This window comes from Dendrobates tinctorius, unplaced genomic scaffold (assembly GCF_039654945.1).
Source record: "Dendrobates tinctorius isolate UK_male_01 unplaced genomic scaffold, ASM3965494v1 ptg000011l, whole genome shotgun sequence".
NCBI lineage: Eukaryota > Metazoa > Chordata > Amphibia > Anura > Dendrobatidae > Dendrobates > Dendrobates tinctorius.
The window spans coordinates 27,696,101-27,717,950 of NW_027361679.1; the positions used below are offsets into that span (position 1 = coordinate 27,696,101).

At 40.2% G+C, this 21,850-nt stretch overlaps 1 protein-coding gene across 1 annotated transcript in view; it reads left to right on the forward strand.

The window, feature by feature from the left end:
• ADAMTS3 (ADAM metallopeptidase with thrombospondin type 1 motif 3) overlaps nucleotides 1–12,681 on the forward strand; it is a 278,244-nt gene extending 265,563 nt beyond the window's left edge. Inside the window, exons 19-22 of the mRNA XM_073590493.1 lie at nucleotides 895–1,027; nucleotides 1,400–1,607; nucleotides 1,773–1,890; nucleotides 10,187–12,681. Coding sequence (XP_073446594.1) covers nucleotides 895–1,027; nucleotides 1,400–1,607; nucleotides 1,773–1,890; nucleotides 10,187–10,764 — 1,037 coding nt within the window. The 3' untranslated portion in view covers nucleotides 10,765–12,681. The remainder of the gene's footprint in view (nucleotides 1–894; nucleotides 1,028–1,399; nucleotides 1,608–1,772; nucleotides 1,891–10,186) is intronic.
• Nucleotides 12,682–21,850: the final 9,169 nt, after the last annotated feature.

Consider the following 21,850-nt stretch of genomic DNA (forward strand, 5'->3'; position numbering starts at 1 on the left):
CGCGCGGAAAAAACGCGGAAAACGCACGGTTTCTGGGAAGGGAGTCAGGTTTTTCAGCAGAAATTTTATGCTACATGTGCACATAGCCTATTTAATGTCCCTCTCTTTTGGTTTATATTGTAAAATCCTAAAATACTAAGCAGTCAAGAGTTTATTACATTGTTACACAAACCGAACACTGCCATTTCTAAAGCACATTTAACAGCAATAACGGCTTTACTGTAAATGTCGGTTCTCTGACAGCAAGTTTGTTGTCGAAATTTCTGCCACAGAACATTCACACCACAAGATGTGAGAACCTTGGGCCTTGGTCATACGTCACTGATTTTTCTCATGTGGAAAAATCACTTCTAGTTCAATCAGTGCTTCTTATCAGAGTTTCATAAGAGTTTGATCAGTGTATTTTTACCATCAGAGTTTGGTCATAGTTTCATCAGTGTTTCTTTGATGAAAAAAATAACTAATGGAGGTTTCTAAACCTTCTCATATTAAATGGTCCATAAAAAATGCCCAGCACACGAATGGCATCTTATTACTGTCAGATTTTTTCCACGGCCCCATAGACTTGCATTGGCAAGTTTGATCCAATGCTCAGATCAATATGGGACAAGATACTTTTCTCAATGTCCCTACATGGTTTTGGACATTTTTTTTTAAATTACTTCTTTATAGGACTATTGTAAGTATTGCAACTGTTCATTCTAGAGCTTTATTCTTACATTAACCTAGTATTTGGGATCACCGAATAAAAAAAGTTATACATTTTGTATATCTAATTTTTATACTGTATGCAGCAGTAAAGTTTTTATTTTGTTCTATTAGATTTGAATGCATTAATTATTAATTACTTATATTTTTTCTAATGTTACTATTCAACACATTTTTATTTTCAAGGTTTCCAATACACAAAATATGGCTGTAGAAGGAAAAGCGATAACAAAATGGTTCACCGCAGCTTCTGTGAAGCTAACAAGAAGCCTAAACCTATCCGGCGGATGTGCAACTTACAGGAGTGTACACAGCCAGTGTGAGTGTTCAAGAACTAAGCCAAAACCGCAAATATTTTTGTTATAGACTAGGGTGATCAACCTGTTGTACAAAAAATTTCTGACCCCCTGATTAGTGTTTTCATGAAGTACAATGTACGTGAAAGTCTACTTATGTTAACCATGAGCAAAAGATATCTTCAAAACTGTTATACAATATAAGTTCTACATCACATACTGAATATATACGTGAAAATTCAGAAACTTCAGTTAGATGTAAAATGCCTTCCATCTAAGATGTCGAATTTGTAAGCTGGGCGTCTATAGACACTGGGAGGAGACATTGATTTTAGTCCTTTTGATGATTGTCTCTTAAAATTATTCATCAACAATAACACTTTATCCTTCTCTAGCTGGGTGGCAGATGAATGGGAGCACTGCACCAAAAGCTGTGGAAGTTCTGGCTATCAAATTCGAGTAGTTCGATGCATTCAGCCTCTACATGATGGGACAAATCGGTCGGTGCACAGCAAGTACTGTACTGGAGAGCGTCCTGAAAGTAGAAGATCATGCAATAGAGCTCCCTGCCCAGCACAGTGGAAGACAGGTGCATGGTCTGAGGTCAGTGCCAGTGTATTATCATTGAAATTGCTCTAGACTAGAGTAAGATGTATTGTTGTGTTACCAGATGAAGACGTTTGAGGACTGTAGTCTCTGGGTCCTACATATGAACATTGCTAATATTATTAATGTTAGCTTTTCTGATCTCTACCTCTTCCAATGCAGTGCTCTGTGACTTGTGGTGAGGGAATTGAGGTCAGACAAGTCCTATGTCGAGTGGGTGACCAGTGTGATGGTGAAAAGCCTGAATCTACAAGGGAATGCAAGCTAACACGTTGTCATGGTATGTACTGCTTCCTAAGAAACATAATTTCTTTTTACAAAAGCAAAGTTGCTATTGCAAGTTCAGCATGGGAAAAAAGATATACAACACGCAAAAGGAGGAGTCAGCTCACCAATTAGTTTCTGTGGACTATGAACTCTGTGTGAACATGAGAGACTCAGGTGTACCAAACTTGCATTGCATGTTAAAAATGGAATTACTGTAGGAACGAGTTCTTACAAAATGTCTAGTATATTTCATGCACATTGAAAATCCAATCCAGTTCCCCCTATCACCAACCCATGCATTTCAGAGAGCTAGGTTCTTACTCAAAGGCGCAAGTATGGACATATGTGAAACTCATAGGTAATATGAGCAAGAGTTATGGAGGATTTAGACAAATGGATATCAGCGAATGGGTGTTCCCAATTTATCTACCCTTGTAAATGCGCCGGCAGTCACCCGACAAGTGTGCAAATAGTTAATTTGTCATGTGATCTGATCTTTATTCTCAGAAAAAAATAACTGTTATCCATAACACATCACTCCACATAATCAGAAGATGTGCTGACGGAAACATGATACTGTACAAGATCAAAACGATAGTATCAACAATTGTCCCCATCTTTGTTACGTGGCTAATGTAAAGCAAGGCTGTGGAGTCAGTAAGCTAAACCTTCGACTCCTCAATTTCCTTGACTTCCAACTCCGACTCCACAGCACTGGTCACTACTGAGCATGTGTATAAAGTATCAAAGAACTGTAATATTGCCTCTGGTAAATATGTATGTTGTCCCATACAACATTATAGCATTATAAATTGCATAAACACCATAGAAAAAGAAATGCTTGGACTAGTATCATCACAAAAAGTAAAATTTATAAATTTTATAAGAGTCAATGGTAAAATCCAACAAACAGACACAAAATGGTGGGTGAGAAGACAGGGGTCGTTACAAGGAAATTTCATGAGGCCAGGTTAACAGGATTATGTGCACACACGGCAGTCGCAGTAATATTAAATGCTGGTGAGTATCCACAATGCGCACTTATCCAGAAGTCAGAAAGTTAAAGTGTAAGGGTACCATTACACCTAGCGATGGACCAGCGATCCCGACCAGCGATATGACGCGGTCAGGATCGCTGGTGCATTGCTAGGTGGTCGCTAGTGAGCTGCCACACAGGCAGATCTCACCAGCGACATCCCTGGGGACGGGGATCGCTACTTACCTGTCAGACGCGGCGATCCTGACGTCCACGCGTCGCTCGTCGTCACAGCAGGAAGCGCCGCAGGAAGTGACCGACGAGGAATGGTCCAGCAGCTTCTCGCGTGATCAGCGATAAACAGCGGGGGAGCTGGTCGGAGGTAAGTATCACATGCAGCGATATCGCTAGCAATATCGCTGTAACGTCACAAAATCGGTGACTTTACAGCGATATTGCTAGCGATATCGCAGTGTGTAACGGGGGCTTAAGTTTCAATGGCATTAGCATGATGTATAGAAATCAAACCAGTGACATGCACATGGAGAGACAAACATCACCAAAGGTATGGACTAAATGTTTACAAATAGTATGTCGGAGTTGCTTACTCACCCACCCAGGACCCATCCTGTTTACGCTGACCTTATGAATTTTCCTTTCTACCACTATGAGTAAATCATAATGTTTATTATGCCGGGTTAACAAGCCTTGTCTTCTCACTCACCATTTTTTGTCTGTGTGTTGGATTTTAACATTGACTTGCAGGGTATGTTCCCACGGTCAGTAAACGCTAACTAGCAAAATCCAGATGTTACAGCATAGTGGATGGGATTTCAAGAAATCCCATGCCCACACTGCATGCAACGACGCCCGCGAATCACCTGCGGAGACGGACATGCGGTGCGTCTGTCCAGACCGCAGCATGTCAATTTATCTTGGGAAGATCACCTCCCCTCTAATAGAGACATTCAGGTCCCGTCTTCTACACAGTAGTGACACCGAGAGTCCCCATTATTGGTGCAATGACACCCAAAGCGTAATCACAGAAATAACGTCAAGGCAGTATACTTGCATCAAGGTGTTCCCACCTTATCCCCATCTAGCATTCTCACATCAAACACTCCCACCATTTGATCGCATCCAGCTTCAATTCCCTTCTTAATCTTGTATTATCATTCTGTCTCCAGCTGAAAACTTATTTTATCTCTCCACCCTGAAGCCAGAATATGTGAATTCACATCTGTTCGTCTGTGAGGACTACTCGCAAAGGTCATTATCTGGAGAGCTGCTATAATTGTTTGTTAATGCACCAAGCTAGCAGGCAGTCGAGAGACACGCATCATGGGTCTGCAAGCCACATGTGGCTCCTGAGCCTCATGTTAAATCTCACTGCCCTCTACTGTGTATAGCGGTCAACTTATAAACTTGGTACAAACCCTTTTATTTTGATACATATTATACTGGAGACAAATCTACTTTCTGTGTTAGAAGTAACCCCTAGATGGCAGTGAAGTTCCATGTTGTCTTGTTTTTGCTAACGAGGCGTAGAATTCCTAGTGCGCTAAATAACAGGAAAAGAGCTGTCTTTTATCAGAAAATAATATTCCTACACTGTACATCAGTCACTTCTAATGCCTTCTATAGTGCTGCAGTTCATAGAGGGCTACTTATTACAGGACTATTAGACTGGCATTGTCTTCGCCAGTGCAGTAACAATGTAGTTATATAGCATAATGGATTACATGGAATTGACCATAGCGAAAAAATATGCACTACATAGGACTCTTATTGTTACTGCTTCACAGCAGAGAATTAAAGAGCTGAAGAACTCACGAGTCCTAGAAGCCGAATCTGAATATAACTTAAGCATTTTTCTTATGTCTACTAGGCAACAGGAAGGTTAGTTTTTGTATTAGTAGAGTGCTTCTAACTATATATTCATTTCTGTTAGTTCTAAAAATGGCTTAGACCAGTCAATAAGAAATAAGTTACTCACCCACACCCATCTCCAAGCTACCATGATGTTGTCATTCCTATCCCCATGTCCTCTACTTTCCAATCACATTTTGACACATCAGAATATTCAGCCGGTCACTGGGCATGGCTGGTTAATGCAATGGCCAGTCATTGGCTGGGCAGGCAAGTTCTTCAAATTTCTGTGTCGAATACGGTTCTTGAATTTTGTGTAAAAGACAAAAATGGTCTTTTTCTCTAACCATTTTTGAAACTTTTCAGAGCAAAGACTTGCTTTTTTTCAAATTGTCTCAAAAATTTCTGTTGTACATAAATTGTCTCTTCGGAGAGGAAGGGGACAAGTACTCTAGTTCCACCTATAGGAAGTAGCAATCATAAAAGTCAATATGTGACACTTCTAGTCCTCTTCCTCTCTGAAGAGACAATTTACATATTTTCCAGAGGAGCATTGCAGCTTAAAAGTCTCCTTATTTTGTCATGCTTGACATATCACTCTCTGTAAGGAGAATACTTACCCCTTGAATCCTGGTCAGACTCCTTTCACCCAGCCAAACGACAGCTCACACTTTGCACTGATGAGAGCAGTACCCCGAAATACGGTGTCTGCAAATTGAGATTTTGGTTCTTATTCTAAGTCATGTGACAAGGCTTGTAGGTGAGTCGTTATTGATATTTAGGATTGCTACTTCCTATAGGTGGCACTAGAGTTCTATTCATCTTCCTCTCTGAAGAGACAATTTGCATATTTCCCAGAGGAGCATTGCGACGTAAAAGTCTCCTCACCTCGGTATGCTTGACATGTCACTTTCCACATGAAGAAATGTCACCCATGGGTCCTGGTGTACATAAAATAACTCCAGGGGTGGACTGAAGTAGATTTGCAATAAATTTTGCATCTTATTGAAAAGTTGTAAATGATGAATCAGATGAAAAAATCTGGAAAACCTGAACTCTGTTCACAATGGTGAAAATTAAAAAAACAAACTGGCAAATGCATGTAAAGTATCGGGCCCAAAGGCCCGATTAATCATGACTCGGAGTGTGATGGAGTCAGACGCTCTTTATTCATGCAGAGGTCTTATGCCAGAAATCTTACTCTAGATTTATGGAGTGGCACATGGTGGAGCATGCCACATGTCAGAAGGTCCTGATTAATGAAGGGGTGTGCACTTCCATGCGCTATGCCAGAAATATTACTCTAGTCGCTGACTGAAATAAATTTCTGTTTTAAGGTATGCCAGCTCATCATGAATCTGGCAAGCTGTGATATCATGCCCCCGACGTGCCCCTGTCCTGTTAATTCTGGCTGATCAACATCACATCTCTCCTACTAAAACATAAAACAAGTCTCCCACTCTCCTTCTCCCACCTGCTCTCCCTCTCTCTGCTTCTGCTCACTGCTGGCGACATATCTCCCAATCCTGGGCCCCCACAGCTCATACCTCCCATTACTACCCCCTTCTATCGCTCCCAACCCAATATGAACAACCGAAATCTCGCCCACTTCAAATCTCTGCCCTTGACGCCCACCACCCTGCTCCCTCTCTCTGGATCACTCTGGTATGCCCGCTCCGTCTGCAATAAACGCCATGTGATTCACGACTTCTTTACCTCTTGTAATTTTTCCTTCCTGGGCATCAGCGAAACATGGCTGACACCCTCCGACACAGCCTCCGCTGCTGCACTGTGTTTCGGCGACCTTCATTTCACCCACACTCCTTCCCCTCGCAACAGACATGGTGGAGGAGTGGGCCTTCTCTTTTCTTCCTACTGTACCTTTAACCCAATCCCACCTCTATCCTCCCCACTTTTGAAGTCCACTCTGTCTGCATCTACTCTCCCTCCAACCTCCAAGTGGCCGTCATATACCAACTTCCGGGACCGAGCACTGCCTTTATTGACCAGTTCTCCACCTGGCTTCTACACTTTCTCTCTGCTGACATTCCCACCATCATCATGGGTGACTTCAACATCCCCAATGACACCCGCCAGCCAGCAGCCTCAAAACTCCTTTCGCTCACTTCATGGTTTGGACTTACTCTGTGGTCCTCCTCAGCCACTCACACAGACGGACATACATTAGACCTGGTCTTCACCTATCTCTGCTCCCTATCTAACTTCACAACTGTCATGTTACTGCAGTGCAGTATAGAGCAACGTCAACCAGGGGGTGCTGGTGAAGGAAGAGAGGTTGCACACACAGCATAGCAACACTGAACAGCAGCACAAGCGCCACCAGGTGGCGAAAGAGTGGTCAGATGAGCTGAGTCTGGAGCAGAAGTACCAGAGGTCACAGCAGTACATGTGGTCAGGAACAAGCCAGGGGATCAGCAACAGTCGGAAGCGGATAAGACAAAGACAAAAGACAGAACCAGATCCGAATGCAAGCCAAGTCAAAACCAGGGAGTCAACAAACTTACAGGGAAATACTGAGTCAGGACAGACAGAGGGAATAAACAGACATGGGACAAGCTAGGGATCACAGCAGGACAAATCAGGATATACCAGAGTCAGATACACACGCTGAAGGCAGAACTATAGCTGACACCGCCTGCAGAATGCAGCTGAGCTAAATAGCAAACCTGAAACTAGACTGAGGCTGGGAAAAGTTAACCCCTGAAATGACCAGAACGGGAACATGGAAAGACAGGACTCAAAACCCGGATCGTGACAACAACCGCCCCTCTCCCTCTATCTGACCACCATCTATTCACGTTCTCATCACTGTCACCCATGTCCACCAACTTGCGCACCCCCGCAGAAACCTTGCACATCTAGACACTCGCAAACTCTCTGACTCTGTTCTACCACTGTCCTTCATAGCTTCACTCCACGACACAGACACTGTTTCTACAATGCCACTCTTGTATCTGCCATTGATTCGGTCGCCCCTGTCTTGCATAGCAGAGTGTGGCAAATCAGTAGACAACCCTGGCACAAGAACATCACTAAAAAGCTTCGGCAAGTATCCAGAATTGCAGAGCTCTCACCTCTGCTAAACAGGCCTACTTTACATCACTTGTATCTTCCTTATCCCACAACTCCAAACAGTTTTTCAACCCTTTTAACTTCCTCCTCCGTCCACCACTACCCCCCCCCACTTCCCTAATCTCTGCCAATGACTTTGCCACGCACTTCAAAAATGAGATAGACCAAGCAAGGCAAGTCTTTGTTGTCCGACCACCACAACCCCTTTGTATACCAGACCAATGCCCTGACCCCATAACTTCCCTCTCCAAAATCACTCGAGAGCTTGCTCATCTCTCCAAATCACACCTCACCAATTGTGCACTTGACCCCACCCCATCCCGCCTCCTCCCCAACCTCACCACTACACTTATCCCATCCCTAACCCATCTCTTCAACCTATCACTAAGTTCTGGTACCTTCCCCTCTGTTTTCAAACATGCCACAATCACACCTATCCTCAAAAAGCCATCCCTTGACCTAAGCGCTATGTCCAGCTGTCACCCCATATCTTTGCTCCCATTTTCTTCCAAACTCCTTGAGCCACACGTCCACGCTGAACTTTTCTCTCCCTTTGCATCTAACTTGCTCTTTGACAACCAACAATCTGGCTTCTGTCCCCACCATTCCACTGAGACTGCCCTAACGACTTACAGCCAAAGCTACCAGACAATTCTCTATACTCCTCCTTCTAGACCTGTCTTCTGCCTTTGACACAGTTGACCACTGTCTCCTACTACAGATCCTCTCTTCCTTTGGTGTCAAAGACCTTGCCCTCTCCTGGATCTCCTCATACCTTACCAGCCGCACATTTAGCGTTTCCTATTCCCACACTACCTCCTCATCTCTGTTGGTGTCCCTCAAGGCTCTGTCCTAGGACCCCTTCTCTTCTCAATCTATACCCTTGGCCTGGGAAAACTCATAAAGTCCTATGGCTTCCAGTACCATATATATGCTGATGACACTCAGATCTACCTCTCTGGTCCAGACGTCACCTCTCTGCTGTCCAGAATCCCAGAGTGTCTATCAGCCATATCCTCCTCCTCTTCTAGCTTCTTAATCAAGCTCAATGTGGACAGATCTGAACTAATTATCTTTCCTCCATCTCGCATACGTTCCCTACCTAATCTATCACAAAAATTGAATTCACACTTTACCCTGTCCCGGAAATCCGCTGCCTTGGAGTATCCCTTGACTATGCCCTATCCTTCAAACTGCACATCCAAGCTCTCGCCACCTCCTGTCGCCTCCAGTTCAAAAATATTTCCAGAATTCGTCTTTTCCTCAACCCTCACTCTACAAAAATGCTTGTGCATGCCCTAATAATCTCCCACTTTGACTACTGCAACATCCTCCTCTGTGGCCTACCTTCTAACACTCTCGCACTCCTACAGTCCGTCCTTAATTCTGCTGCCTGACTAATTAATCTCTCTCCTCGCTACATTCCTGCTTCCCCTCTTTGCAAATCCCTTCACTGGCTCCCAATTTCCGAGTGTATCCAGTTAAAACTACTAACACTGACCTACAAAGCCATCCATAACCTTTCTCCTCCGTATATTTCTGAATTAACCTCTCAATATCTTCCCTCACGTAATCTCTGGTCCCCACAAGACCTCCTTCTCTCCTCCATGCTTATTCGCTACTCACCCAATCGCCTCCAAGATTTTTCCCAAATATCCCCCATCCTCTGGAATTCTGTGCCCCAACATGTCCCGGGTTATCCACCACATTAGGATCCTTCAGACGGAACCTGAAAACCCATCTCTTCAAAAAAGCTTACAACCTGTAATAATCATGCGGCCGCCTCAACACCATCGGAGCTACTGCAACCTCCTTCCCCATAATCCTGTAGAATGTAAGCCCGCAAGGGCAGGGTCCTCTTCCGTCTGTACCAGTCTGTCATTGTTAGTTTGTTTATTGTAAGTGATATTTGTATTTTGACAAAACCCCGTCTCATGTACAGCACCATGGAACTAATGGTGCTATATAAATAATCATAATATGGGAGAAGCTGTTTATGTGCCAAAAGTTGCAAGATTTTTGCCCAACTCCAAGTCAAAAATTTGCGACTTGTAAAAGCAATTCACACCAGAAATCTGGCAAAATTGCTTTGATGAATCAGGGCCATAGTGTTCGGTTGCTTTCTTTGGTGGGCTCAAAATGAAATACATTGTTGTGCTGAGTCCTCGAAAATGCTGAACCCTTTTCTGTAGTAGACTCCCTACTCTAGATAATAGATGAAAGTGCTGTAGTGTAACTCCTTATATTAACCCCAAATTTTATATTTTAATATATGAAAATTGGTTTCCTAAAACAAAAAATTAGTTAAGATAATAGTTAGAGCCCATCATTTAAGATCTGTGTCACTGAGTGTTGTCTTATTGCCTTTCAGATGAACCATGTCTCGGAGACAAGTCTATATTCTGTCAAATGGAAGTGCTTGCACGATACTGCTCTATACCTGGGTACAACAAACTTTGCTGTGAATCCTGTAGCAAACGCAGCACCCAGTCACCTCCATTCCTCACAGAAGCAGCTGAAACTGAAGATGAACTCGCCTACGATCCCAGCTTGTCAAGGGCAGGAATGATGCCAGCATCTTTAGCACCTGGTATTGAGGAAGCTGATTCCGAAACAAAAAGTATTTTGAGCATTCTTTCCTCCAATGAAAATAACGCAGATCTTGGCATTGTGTCTTCTCAAGAAAATAAAGCAAAGGCATCAGACTCCACATTGAGAAGATCCCACCTATCCGCAAGAAAAACTCCTAAGCTTTTAGCTGTTCCACCACCCCCAACAATGCGCAGCAGTAACATCCAAGTTCATAAGTCTCCTCCGGTAGCAGACATGCCATTAGGAGCTACTAACGTCCATTCCACTGGTACTCATTCTTCAGTACGAAGCTCAAGGAAAAATGAAAAGTCTTTGGACAGAACACGTTCTTTGCAGCCTTCCTCAATTGAAAGATGAAGTATTAAGGGACTGGAACAAAAGGACACATTAGTGAATTCGTCTTTATAAAACAAGTGCAAAGTGCTGGTTCACTTCTTGACTCATTTAGTTTTCCAACCATTTGCTTTCTGTTTAACTTGAAGATATTGAAGGAAAACACCAAAGATTCCCATCCAAGAGAAGATATGCTGAATGTTACTGGCCATTGTGAACTTTGTTCACTGGTCCCATAAACCAGTTTTGCACATTAGTTTTTGTGTTCTTTTCCAGAGACTATTTTCCAACCCTCACTGAGTATGCTACAAACACAACTTTTGTTTTGGAGTTCATCTGTTGCAATGTCAGTATTATGTTTTCAGTGACTTGTTTTCTCTACGTTATGTTTACTGGTTCTCTGATTTTGGGTGCTAATATTTGCCTGCCGTTACAAACTGCCTTATTACATTCCATGACTTCAATCTCAAATCGGCAATTACCTGCTCCAGTGGTTAATATAACTAGCTGGTCTAACTGCAGCATTGTCCATCACCCTAAAGGGCCATGTAGTTCCTATTGGAAAAGGCAGATATACTTTCAAAGCACAACTTGTCTTTTCTAGCCACTTATACTGGAATGAAATAGAATTGAATGAAAAAAAACCTCTCATTAGCAAAGAAAAATTAGTAGAGACAAATCTCCTGAGTGGGAAGAACATAATGTTTCTGGGATGACAGATTGTATACCATTTGTATGGTATACTGGATGTCCATCAATAGAGGATAGATGTAACTAACATTGACCCTCCTCTTTAATTAGAGGATATTATGACAAGTAGCTATTACTAATCGGATGACAAGTGAGATTTTTTCCAAATGAACGGGTCTTCGGCGGAATGCAGAAGCAAAGTAAAGGATCAGTTATTGGAAGTCAGTGGTGAAAATAGATTTGCATTACTTAGAATAATAAGCCAAGACAGGAAAGAGATATTTATTTGTACATGTCACCTCACCTTACACAACCACAATGCATCTGACTGCAATAATTCACTCGCAACTGGTCTCCAGGATCACCTTTTCACCAAGAAGCTTGTGTCACCCTCTCATGTAGCTGTAAAGAACTTGTATATAGAATATAAAGTGAAGATATTTATTAAAAGTGGATGTTCTCGATAGACTTTATTTACTGCGTATTTTTGAACATAACAAGTTGCATTTTCCTGCCTATAATAAGCGTTATTGGGTTGGTGGTTTGCAGGGCAATCCTTAATAGGTTATAAGCTAAATGTAAACTACTGCATAAATACCGAAATTCACTTCCAGTCGTTTGGCCACAATCCTGTTTCACAACTAAATTTCTCTCACTATATTAACATTTGACGAACAATTTGTGATAGATAGTTATAATTTGACTTACAATTTTTTGTTTCCGAAAATTGTCCATGATGAAACCAAAAAACGTTACACTTAAGAAGTGTATAAATAGGCTTAGAAATTTTGTAAAGAAATGAAAGCAACAACACAATGAAATGATCATGTAACCAGACTATAGAATTAAGTTGTCTAACTGAACAAATGGACCTTCCCATGTTAATAGTTTAGTCATTTTAAGCTAACCCTTTAGCGCATTGACTTGATGCCTCAAAAGGATCATGAAGTCTTCTCAAGAGACCTTCGGAAAGCCAACCTAAAGTAGTTATTATTTAGCATTTATTTAGACAACCCCTGAGCCACAAACAGACAAAAATTATGTTTATTTTTCCCAAAATCCAATCACATTGTCAAAATATTCCTTCTGATTATTGTCTGGGTGTAGATATTCATTATGCTGTATGTCGCTTCTGTGTATCTTGTCTTTCCTACAAAGTTCTTTTGAGACTTTTTTTTTTAAGTGTACACTACTGATGCTGTTTGTTGTATTGGGGAGCACTTCACAATAAAAAGCTTTTAACATACTAAATATAGTGCATATTTTATGGCTCATTATTGTGTGAGTAACTGAGAAGATTGTGATGATTCTTGCCCTGAGGATTCAGCATTTATCACATGCTCATATTTCCAAGTATTGGTAGGTTAGACCCCAAAAGAATAATATTCATCTACATCTCATACATTTAGGAATGTTTCAGTATTAAGGTAATGTTGTATTGAAATGTTAAATAAAATTAAATTTGTTCTAACAAGCTTGTGTGCAAGTGCCGAACAGACAATTTATAAAGCATTGCAATGCTAGTGCATTGAAATGTTTTGTGAAAGTGATCAGAGTGATAAAAGTGAAAGTACTAAGTAATAAAGTATAAAAAAAGTCAAAATATATATTTTTTAAAAAATCATTTAATAATAATATATAATTAAAATGTAAATTGTTCTTTTAGTCTATAATCTTCTGACAACATGTCTCCGAATTTCCAAGCAATAAATTTTGCATTTTTTTCTGACAAAGAATAATGTTCAAAATTAAAAAAAAAAACAGTACTTTCAGACCTCAAATAATGCAAAGAAAACAAGTTCATAATCATTTAGAAACAACAATACTAATGTTTTAACTCAAGAAGAGTTCTGAAATCAATATTTTGTGGAATAATCATGATTTTTAAAAACAGCTTTCATGTGTCTTGGCATGCTTTCCACCAGTCTTTCACACTGCTTCTGGCTCAAAAATTTAAGCAGTTCTACTTTGCTTGATGACTTGTGACTATCCATCATCCTCTTGATTACATTCCAGAGGTTTTCAATGGTGTTCAGGTCAGAGAAAGGGCTGCCCATGGAAGGGTTTTCAAGTGGTGGTCTCTTAATTTTTTCTGGAGCTGTATATATATATTGTACCCATAAATTTGTTTTTTTATGTAAAAGTATTTGGTATAGCCACGTCCAGAACAACCCGCCCCATAAAACTGTCTCACTAGATAACCCCTTCAGTGAACACCGTAAAAAAATGATAAAATTGGTGCAAAAAACTTTTTCATCAAACCACTGATCAAAAAGTGGAATAAAATACGATTAAAAAGAAGAATGTAAGTAAAAATGGTATCGCTGAAAATGTCATCTTGTCCCGCAAAAAATAAGCCACCATACAGCTCCATCGGCGGAAAAATATAAAAGTTATAGCTCTCAGAATAAAGCGAAGCGAAAAAATAATTCTTTTTGCTATAAAATTGTTTTTACTGTGTAAAAGCAGAAAAAATATTAGAAAACCCTATCAATGTGGCGTTGCTGTAAGCGTACTGACCCGATGAATAAAACTGCCTTATCAATTTTGCTACATGCGAAAAGGCAATACCCACAAACAATTCCTGCCTTGCTTATTCTGTTATACAAAAATCGAAATAGAAGACGATATAAAAAAGTTATGTGCCAGAAAATGATACTCATAAAATATGTCAACGCGTTCCGCAAACATCAAACCCTAATATGACTTTGTCAGCAGAAATATGGAAAATTATAGCTCTAAAAATATGGGGGTGTAGTGCAGTTTAGTGTTTGACAGCAGCCAAACATAAAAAATATATAAAAATCTGTTATCTCTGTAATCGCAACGGACCCGAAGACTAAAGTTGTCTAATCACTTAATGTATACTGCATGAGAAACGGCGTAAAAATGAAGTAAAACCAATTCTTCACCTGCTGTTGAATTTTTCATTTTGCTTCCCAAAGAAAACAGTAATGCCCTTCTCACATTTATCTTGTGCTCTACAATGAGTGCTTACATCGTAGTTAAATCTCTGAAATTTGTGATATCATACAGAACCCCTGGTGTAAAGTTCCCTATAATGAGGCAGATGTGGACACAGTGGACTCTGTCCTATGATATGGCACGGTCTGTCTTTTTAAGCATGCATAAAAGCACGGTCAACCTCGGTTTTGTGTACTCCTGAAAAGAACAACACTGAGGCTAGACGTAGTCGATTGTGCTTCCTTATTATAGTGAATAGATCTCTCGGGGTTTTCATCTGAATCACGTCACTTAGAGATTTAGATGGAAACCCCAAAGTAAGTGCTCAGCATATAGCGCAGAATAATTGTGATCCAAAATGTTATGTAAAATGTTCCCAATAACATCTTCAACTCAATCAACAAAAAAGCGCCACTCAGTTCCATATGTTAACGGAAATATAGGAGGGTCTTCCATGATATTGGTAGTACAGTACTGGGAAAGCGAAATGGCTCCTTGCCCCCTAAAACAAATTCAGCAAATTCTGCTCTCCTAAATCCAAAAGCCACATTTAGCGTTCACATGTTTGACATTTTTGAAGCTATTAGTGTCTAATTTACAGGTTTGTGTCTACAGAAGCATGAGCTGGCCCCACTATGTACTGGGCACTACAATGTACTTGGCATGGCAGTTTGGAATTTTCACTCAGTAACATCCACTGCTGCTTGTTTCTGGGAAAAAAAAAACATGGAGTCAAAATTGTCACTACATCTGTAAATAAATTCCCAAAGGAATTTAATTTCCAAATTTGGGTCACTTGAGGGATTCTGCTCTTCTAGCACTTAGGGGCTCTGTATATGGAGTCCGTAAGGTATTTTAGGAAAATCTTTGCTCCAGGAGGAAAATAGCTCTCCGTCCCTCCAGAGTCTCACTGTATGGCTAAGTAGTACTGTACAGCCACATACAGCAGAAATTGTGGGACAAATTTTTCCCTATTTCCCAGTGTGAAAATATAAAATATGGGGCTAAAAATAAATTTTGGTGGTGAAAATGTGATTATTTTTTTCTTCACTGGTATAAAATTTGGTGAAATACCTGTGGTGTCATTTTGATCACTGTACCCCTACATAAATTTAGTGAGAGGTGTAGTTTTTAAATGGAATCACATATGGTGGGTTCTGATGTTCTGGCACCACAGGGGCTCTCCCAGTGGGTCATGGCACCCGTAAACCATAACAGCAAAATTTGCAATATGATACGGTGTTCTTTCCCTTCTGAGCTTTGTACTGTGCCTGAAAAGTATTTCCCAATTACATGTAGGGTACTGGCGCACTCAGGAGAAATTACACAACAAACTGAGGTCCATTTTTTCCTACTAACCCTTTGAAAAATTAAAAACTTGGGGCTAAAACAACATTTTAATGGTAAAAATGTAATTATTCTTTCTTCACAATTGTATAAAATTCTGTGAGGCACATGTGGTGTCAACATGCTCACTGTACCCCTATATGAATTCATTGTGGGTTGTAGTTTGTAAAATGGTGTCACTCATGGGGTATTTTTGCAGTTGTGGCACCTCAGGGGCTCTGTCTGTGTCATAGCAACCTCAAACCAATCCAGCAAAATCTGAACTCTAATATGGTGCTTCTTCTGAGCTTTGCACTGTGCCTCAAAAATAGTTTTCAACCAGGTATCAGTGCACTCAGGAGAAATTGCACTACAAAACTTGGGGTCTATTTTCTCCTGATATCCTTCTGAAAATTAAAAAAATTGAGGCTAAAACAACATTTTTGTGGGTAAAATATAATTTTTTTTCATTTTCACAGTTCAAAATTGTAAAATTCTGTGAAGGACTGGTGGGTTCAAGCTGCTCATCACATGTCTAGATAAATTCCTTATGGATCTAGTTTCCAAAATGAGGTCACTTGTGAAGGTTTACAATTTTTAGGCATATCAGGAACTCTCCAAACGCAATATGGCACTCGAATTATAAATTTTGTGTTCCATTCTCTTCTGTTACCCCTGTGAATATAAAAAATTGGGGCTAAAAACATTTTTGTGGGAAAAATGTGATTTTTTTTTTTATTTTCCTAGCTCTATGTTACAAACTTCTGTGCAGCACCTGTTAGTTCAAAGTGTTTACCACACATCTAAATAGTTCTTTAAGGGATGTAGTTTTCAGAATGGGGCCACATGCAGGGGGTTTCCACTGTTTAGGCACATCAGGGACTCACCAAATGCAGACATGGTGTCCGCTACTGCTTTCAGCCAATTTTGCTCTCCAGAAGTCAAATGGCGCTTCTTCCCTTCTAAGCCCTGTGTTGCAGTAGTTTTCTTCCACATAAGGGGCATCGGTGTACTCAGTAGAAATTGCACAACAAATTTTGGGGTCCATTGCCTCCTGTTACCTTTGTGAAAATAAAAAAATTGGGGCTAAAGTAAAATTTTTATGAAACAAAAAAGGAAAATATTATTTTTTTTTTACTTTTCACTAATTCCTGTGAAGCGCCTAAAGAGTTAATAAACTTCTTGAATGCGGTTTTGAGGACTTTGAGGGGTGCATGTTTTAGAATGGTGTCACTGTTGAATATATTTTCTGCCATATAGATCCCCTTAAAGTTACTTTCAATGTGATGTGATCCCTAAAAAAAAATTGTTTTGTAAATTTTGCTAAACTTGCGAAAAAAAAGTTGTTTCGAAAAAGGTGTAAAGTAGACATGTCGTAAATAGTGTTGAGCGATACTATCCGATATTGAGAAATATTGGATCGGATTGGATCGGACCGATACCCAAAAAATATCGGGTATCGCCGATTCCGATACCGGAAGTCCCATTCAAGTCAATGGGACAGAGATATCGGAATTAAAAAAAACCCCTTTCTTTACTTGCACATCCTGTTCGGGAGGGGGGAAGAGTGTGGGCGGTGCGTGGGTGGACACTGTGCGTGTCTGTGTGTGCGGGCGGGGTCTGTGCGGGCCTGCCGGGGGTCTGTACGGGCCTGCCGGGGGTCTGTGCGGGCCTGCCGGGGGTCTGTGCGGGCCTGCCGGGGGTCTGTGCGGGCCTGCCGGGGGTCTGTGCGGGCCTGCCGGGGGTCTGTGCGGGCCTGCCGGGGGTCTGTGCGGGCCTGCCGGGGGTCTGTGCGGGCCTGCCGGGGGTCTGTGCCGGCTGCTGGGGGTTTGTGCGGACTGCCGGGGGTCTGTGCGGGCCTGCCGAGGGTTGTGTCTGTGTGCAGGCATCGTCCGATGGGACTACAAGTCCCATCGGGCGATGCCTGCTACAATGACAGTGATTGACACATTAGCCAATGATGGGACAGTAGTAGTCCCATCATCAGGCTAATGTGTTGAATGTAAAAAAAATATATATATATATATATATATATATATATATATATATATATATATATATATATATATATATATACATACTACATATATACAACATTCATACAACATACATTCATACTACATACATACTTCATATATACTACATTCATACAACATACATACATACTACATTCATACAACATGCATACATACTACATACATACAACATGCATACAACATACATCCATACTACATACATACTTCATATATACTACATTCACAAAACATACATACATGCATACTACATACATACTACATACAGTCATATGTAAAAGTTTGGGCACCCCTATTAATGTTAACCTTTTTTCTTTATAACAATTTTGGTTTTTGCAACAGCTATTTCAGTTTCACATATCTAATAACTGATGGACTCAGTTATATTTCTGGATTCAAATGAGGTTTATTGTGCTAACAGAAAATGTGCAATCTGCATTTAAACAAAATTTGACCGGTGCAAAAGTATGGGCACCCTTATCATTTTCTTGATTTGAACACTCCTAACTACTTTTTACTGACTTCCTGAAGAACTAAATTGGTTTAGTAACCTCATTGAGCTTTGAACTTCATAGCCAGGTGTATCAAATCATGAGAAAAGGTATTTAAAGTGGCCACTTGCAAGTAGTTCTCCTATTTGATTCTCCTATGAAGAGTGGCATCATGGGCTCCTCAAAACAACTCCCAAATGATCTGAAAACAAAGATTATTCAACATAGCTTTTCAGGGGAAGAATACAAAAAGTTGTCTCAGAGATTTAACCTGTCAGTTTCCACTGTGAGGAACATAGTAAGGAAATGGAAGAACACAGGTACAGTTCTTGTTAAGCCCAGAAGTGACAGGCCAAGAAAAATATCAGAAAGGCAGGGAAGAAGAATGGTGAGAACAGTCAAGGACAATCCACAGACCACCTCCAAAGACCTGCAGCATCATCTTGCTGCAGATGGTGTCACTGTGCATCGGTCAACAATACAGCGCATGCATAACGCCTTTTTGTATGACCAAACAACTCAATCTTTGTTTCATCAGTCCACAGGACCTTCTTCCAAAATGTAACTGGCTTGTCCCAATGTGCTTTTGCATACCTCAGGCGACTCTGTTTGTGGCGTGCTTGCAGAAACGGCTTCTTTCGCATCACTCTCCCATACAGCTTCTCCTTGTGCAAAGTGCGCTGTATTGTTGACCGATGCACAGTGACACCATCTGCAGCAAGATGATGCTGCAGGTCTTTAGAGGTGGTCTGTGGATTGTCCTTGACTGTTCTCACCATTCTTCTTCTCTGCCTTTCTGATATTTTTCTTGGTCTGCCACTTCTGGGCTTAACAAGAACTGTACCTGTGTTCTTCCATTTCCTTACTATGTTCCTCACAGTGGAAACTGACAGGTTAAATCTCTGAGACAACTTTTTGTATCCTTCCCCTGAAAAGCTATGCTGAATAATCTTTGTTTTCAGATCATTTGAGAGTTGTTTTGAGGAGCCCATGATGCCACTTTTCATAGGAGAATCAAATAGGAGAACTACTTGCAAGTGGCCACCTTAAATACCTTTTCTCATGATTTGATACACCTGGCTATGAAGTTCAAAGCTCAATGAGGTTACAAAACCAATTTAGTGCTTCAGGAAGTCAGTAAAAAGTAGTTAGGAGTGTTCAAATCAAGAAAATGATAAGGGTGCCCATACTTTTGCACCGGTCAAATTTTGTTTAAATGCAGATTGCACATTTTCTGCTAGTACAATAAACCTCATTTGAATCCAGAAATATAACTGAGTCCATCAGTTATTAGATATATGAAACTGAAATAGCTGTTGCAAAAACCAAAATTGTTATAAAGAAAAAAGGTTAACATTAATAGGGGTGCCCAAACTTTTACATATGACTGTATATACTACATTCATACAACATACATACTACATATATACAACATTCATACAGCATACATACTACATAATACATGCATACTTCATATATACTACATTCATACAACATACATACAACATTCATACAGCATACATACATACTACATAATACATGCATACTACATACATACTACAAATATACTACATTCATATAACATACATACTACATACATACTACATATATACAACATACATGCATACTACATTCTACATACATACTACATATATACTACATTCATACAACATACATACATGCATACTACATACATACAACATACATACAACATGCTACAGACATACAGCATACATACTACATACAATACATTCATACAATACATACATATAGACATACAGTACATATAACATAGAGTACATACTCACTATCACTTGTCACTTTGATCCCCGAAGCCAGTGTCATCTATGAAAAATATGAAAATAACAAACAACCGATATACTCCCTGATCCACAGAAATCCACGAGTGTCCCACGACGATCTCCCGTGGAGAACAGCAGCATCAGCTGATGCGACCGCTCTCTAGGGGGTTCCAGGAATACAATGACGGGAGGTAGGTATCCTTCCGCACTGTATTCCTCCGCCACTGTAAAAAAAATAGTCCCTAGTCTCACTTTTGGCATTGCTGTGTGAGAAAGTTCCCACGCAGCTTTTGCCATAAAGTGAGACCAGTGAACTATTGTAACCTCTCAGTGATGGTTCGTATGTACTCTGTTATATGTACTGTATGTCTATATGTATGTATTGTATGAAAGTATTGTATGTAGTATGTATGTAGTATGTATGTTGTATGTATGCTGCATCTCTGTAGCATGTATGTAGTATGCATTTATGTATGTTGTATGAATGTAGTATGTATGTAGTATGTATGTATGTTGTATGAATGTAGTATATATGTAGTATGTATGTATGTTGTATGAATGTAGTATATATGAAGTATGTATGTATATGTATGTATGTTGTATGAATGCTGTATATATGTAGTATGTATGTATGCTGTATGAATGTATAGGTATATGTAGTATGTATATATGTATGTATGTTGGAGGAATGTAGTATATATGTAGTATATATGTAGTATATATGTAGTATGTATGTAGTATGTATGTAGTATGTAGTATGTATGTTGTATGAATGTAGTATATATGAAGTATGTATGTAGTATGTATGTATGTTGTATGAATGTAGTATATATGTAGTATGTATATATGTATGTATGTTGGAGGAATGTAGTATATATGTAGTATGTATGTAGTATGTATGTATGTTGTATGAATGTAGTATATATGAAGTATGTATGTATATGTGTGTATGTTGTATGAATGTAGTATATATGTAGTATGTATGTAGTATGTATGTATGTTGTATGAATGTAGTATATATGTAGTATGTATGCTGTATGAATGTAGTATATATATATATAGTATGTATGTACAGTGGGGCAAAAAAGTATTTAGTCAGTCAGCAATAGTGCAAGTTCCACCACTTAAAAAGATGAGAGGCATCTGTAATTTACATCAGAGGCAGACCTCAACTATGGGAGACAAACTGAGAAAAAAAAATCCAGAAAATCACATTGTCTGTTTTTTTTTCATTTTATTTGCATATTATGGTGGAAAATAAGTATTTGGTCAGAAACAAGCAATCAAGATTTCTGGCTCTCACAGACCTGTAACTTCTTCTTTAAGAGTCTCCTCTTTCCTCCACTCATTACCTGTAGTAATGGCACCTGTTTAAACTTGTTATCAGTATAAAAAGACACCGGTGCACACCCTCAAACAGTCTGACTCCAAACTCCACTATGGTGAAGACCAAAGAGCTGTCAAAGGACACCAGAAACAAAATTGTAGCCCTGCACCAGGCTGGGAAGACTGAATCTGCAATAGCCAACCAGCTTGGAGTGAAGAAATCAACTGTGGGAGCAATAATTAGAAAATGGAAGACATACAAGACCACTGATAATCTCCCTCGATCTGGTGCTCCACGCAAAATCCCACCCCGTGGGGTCAGAATGATCACAAGAACGGTGAGCAAAAATCCCAGACCCACACGGGGGGACCTAGTGAATGAACTGCAGAGAGCTAGGACCAATGTAACAAGGCCTACCATAAGTAACACACTACGCCACCATGGACTCAGATCCTGCAGTGCCAGACGTGTCCCACT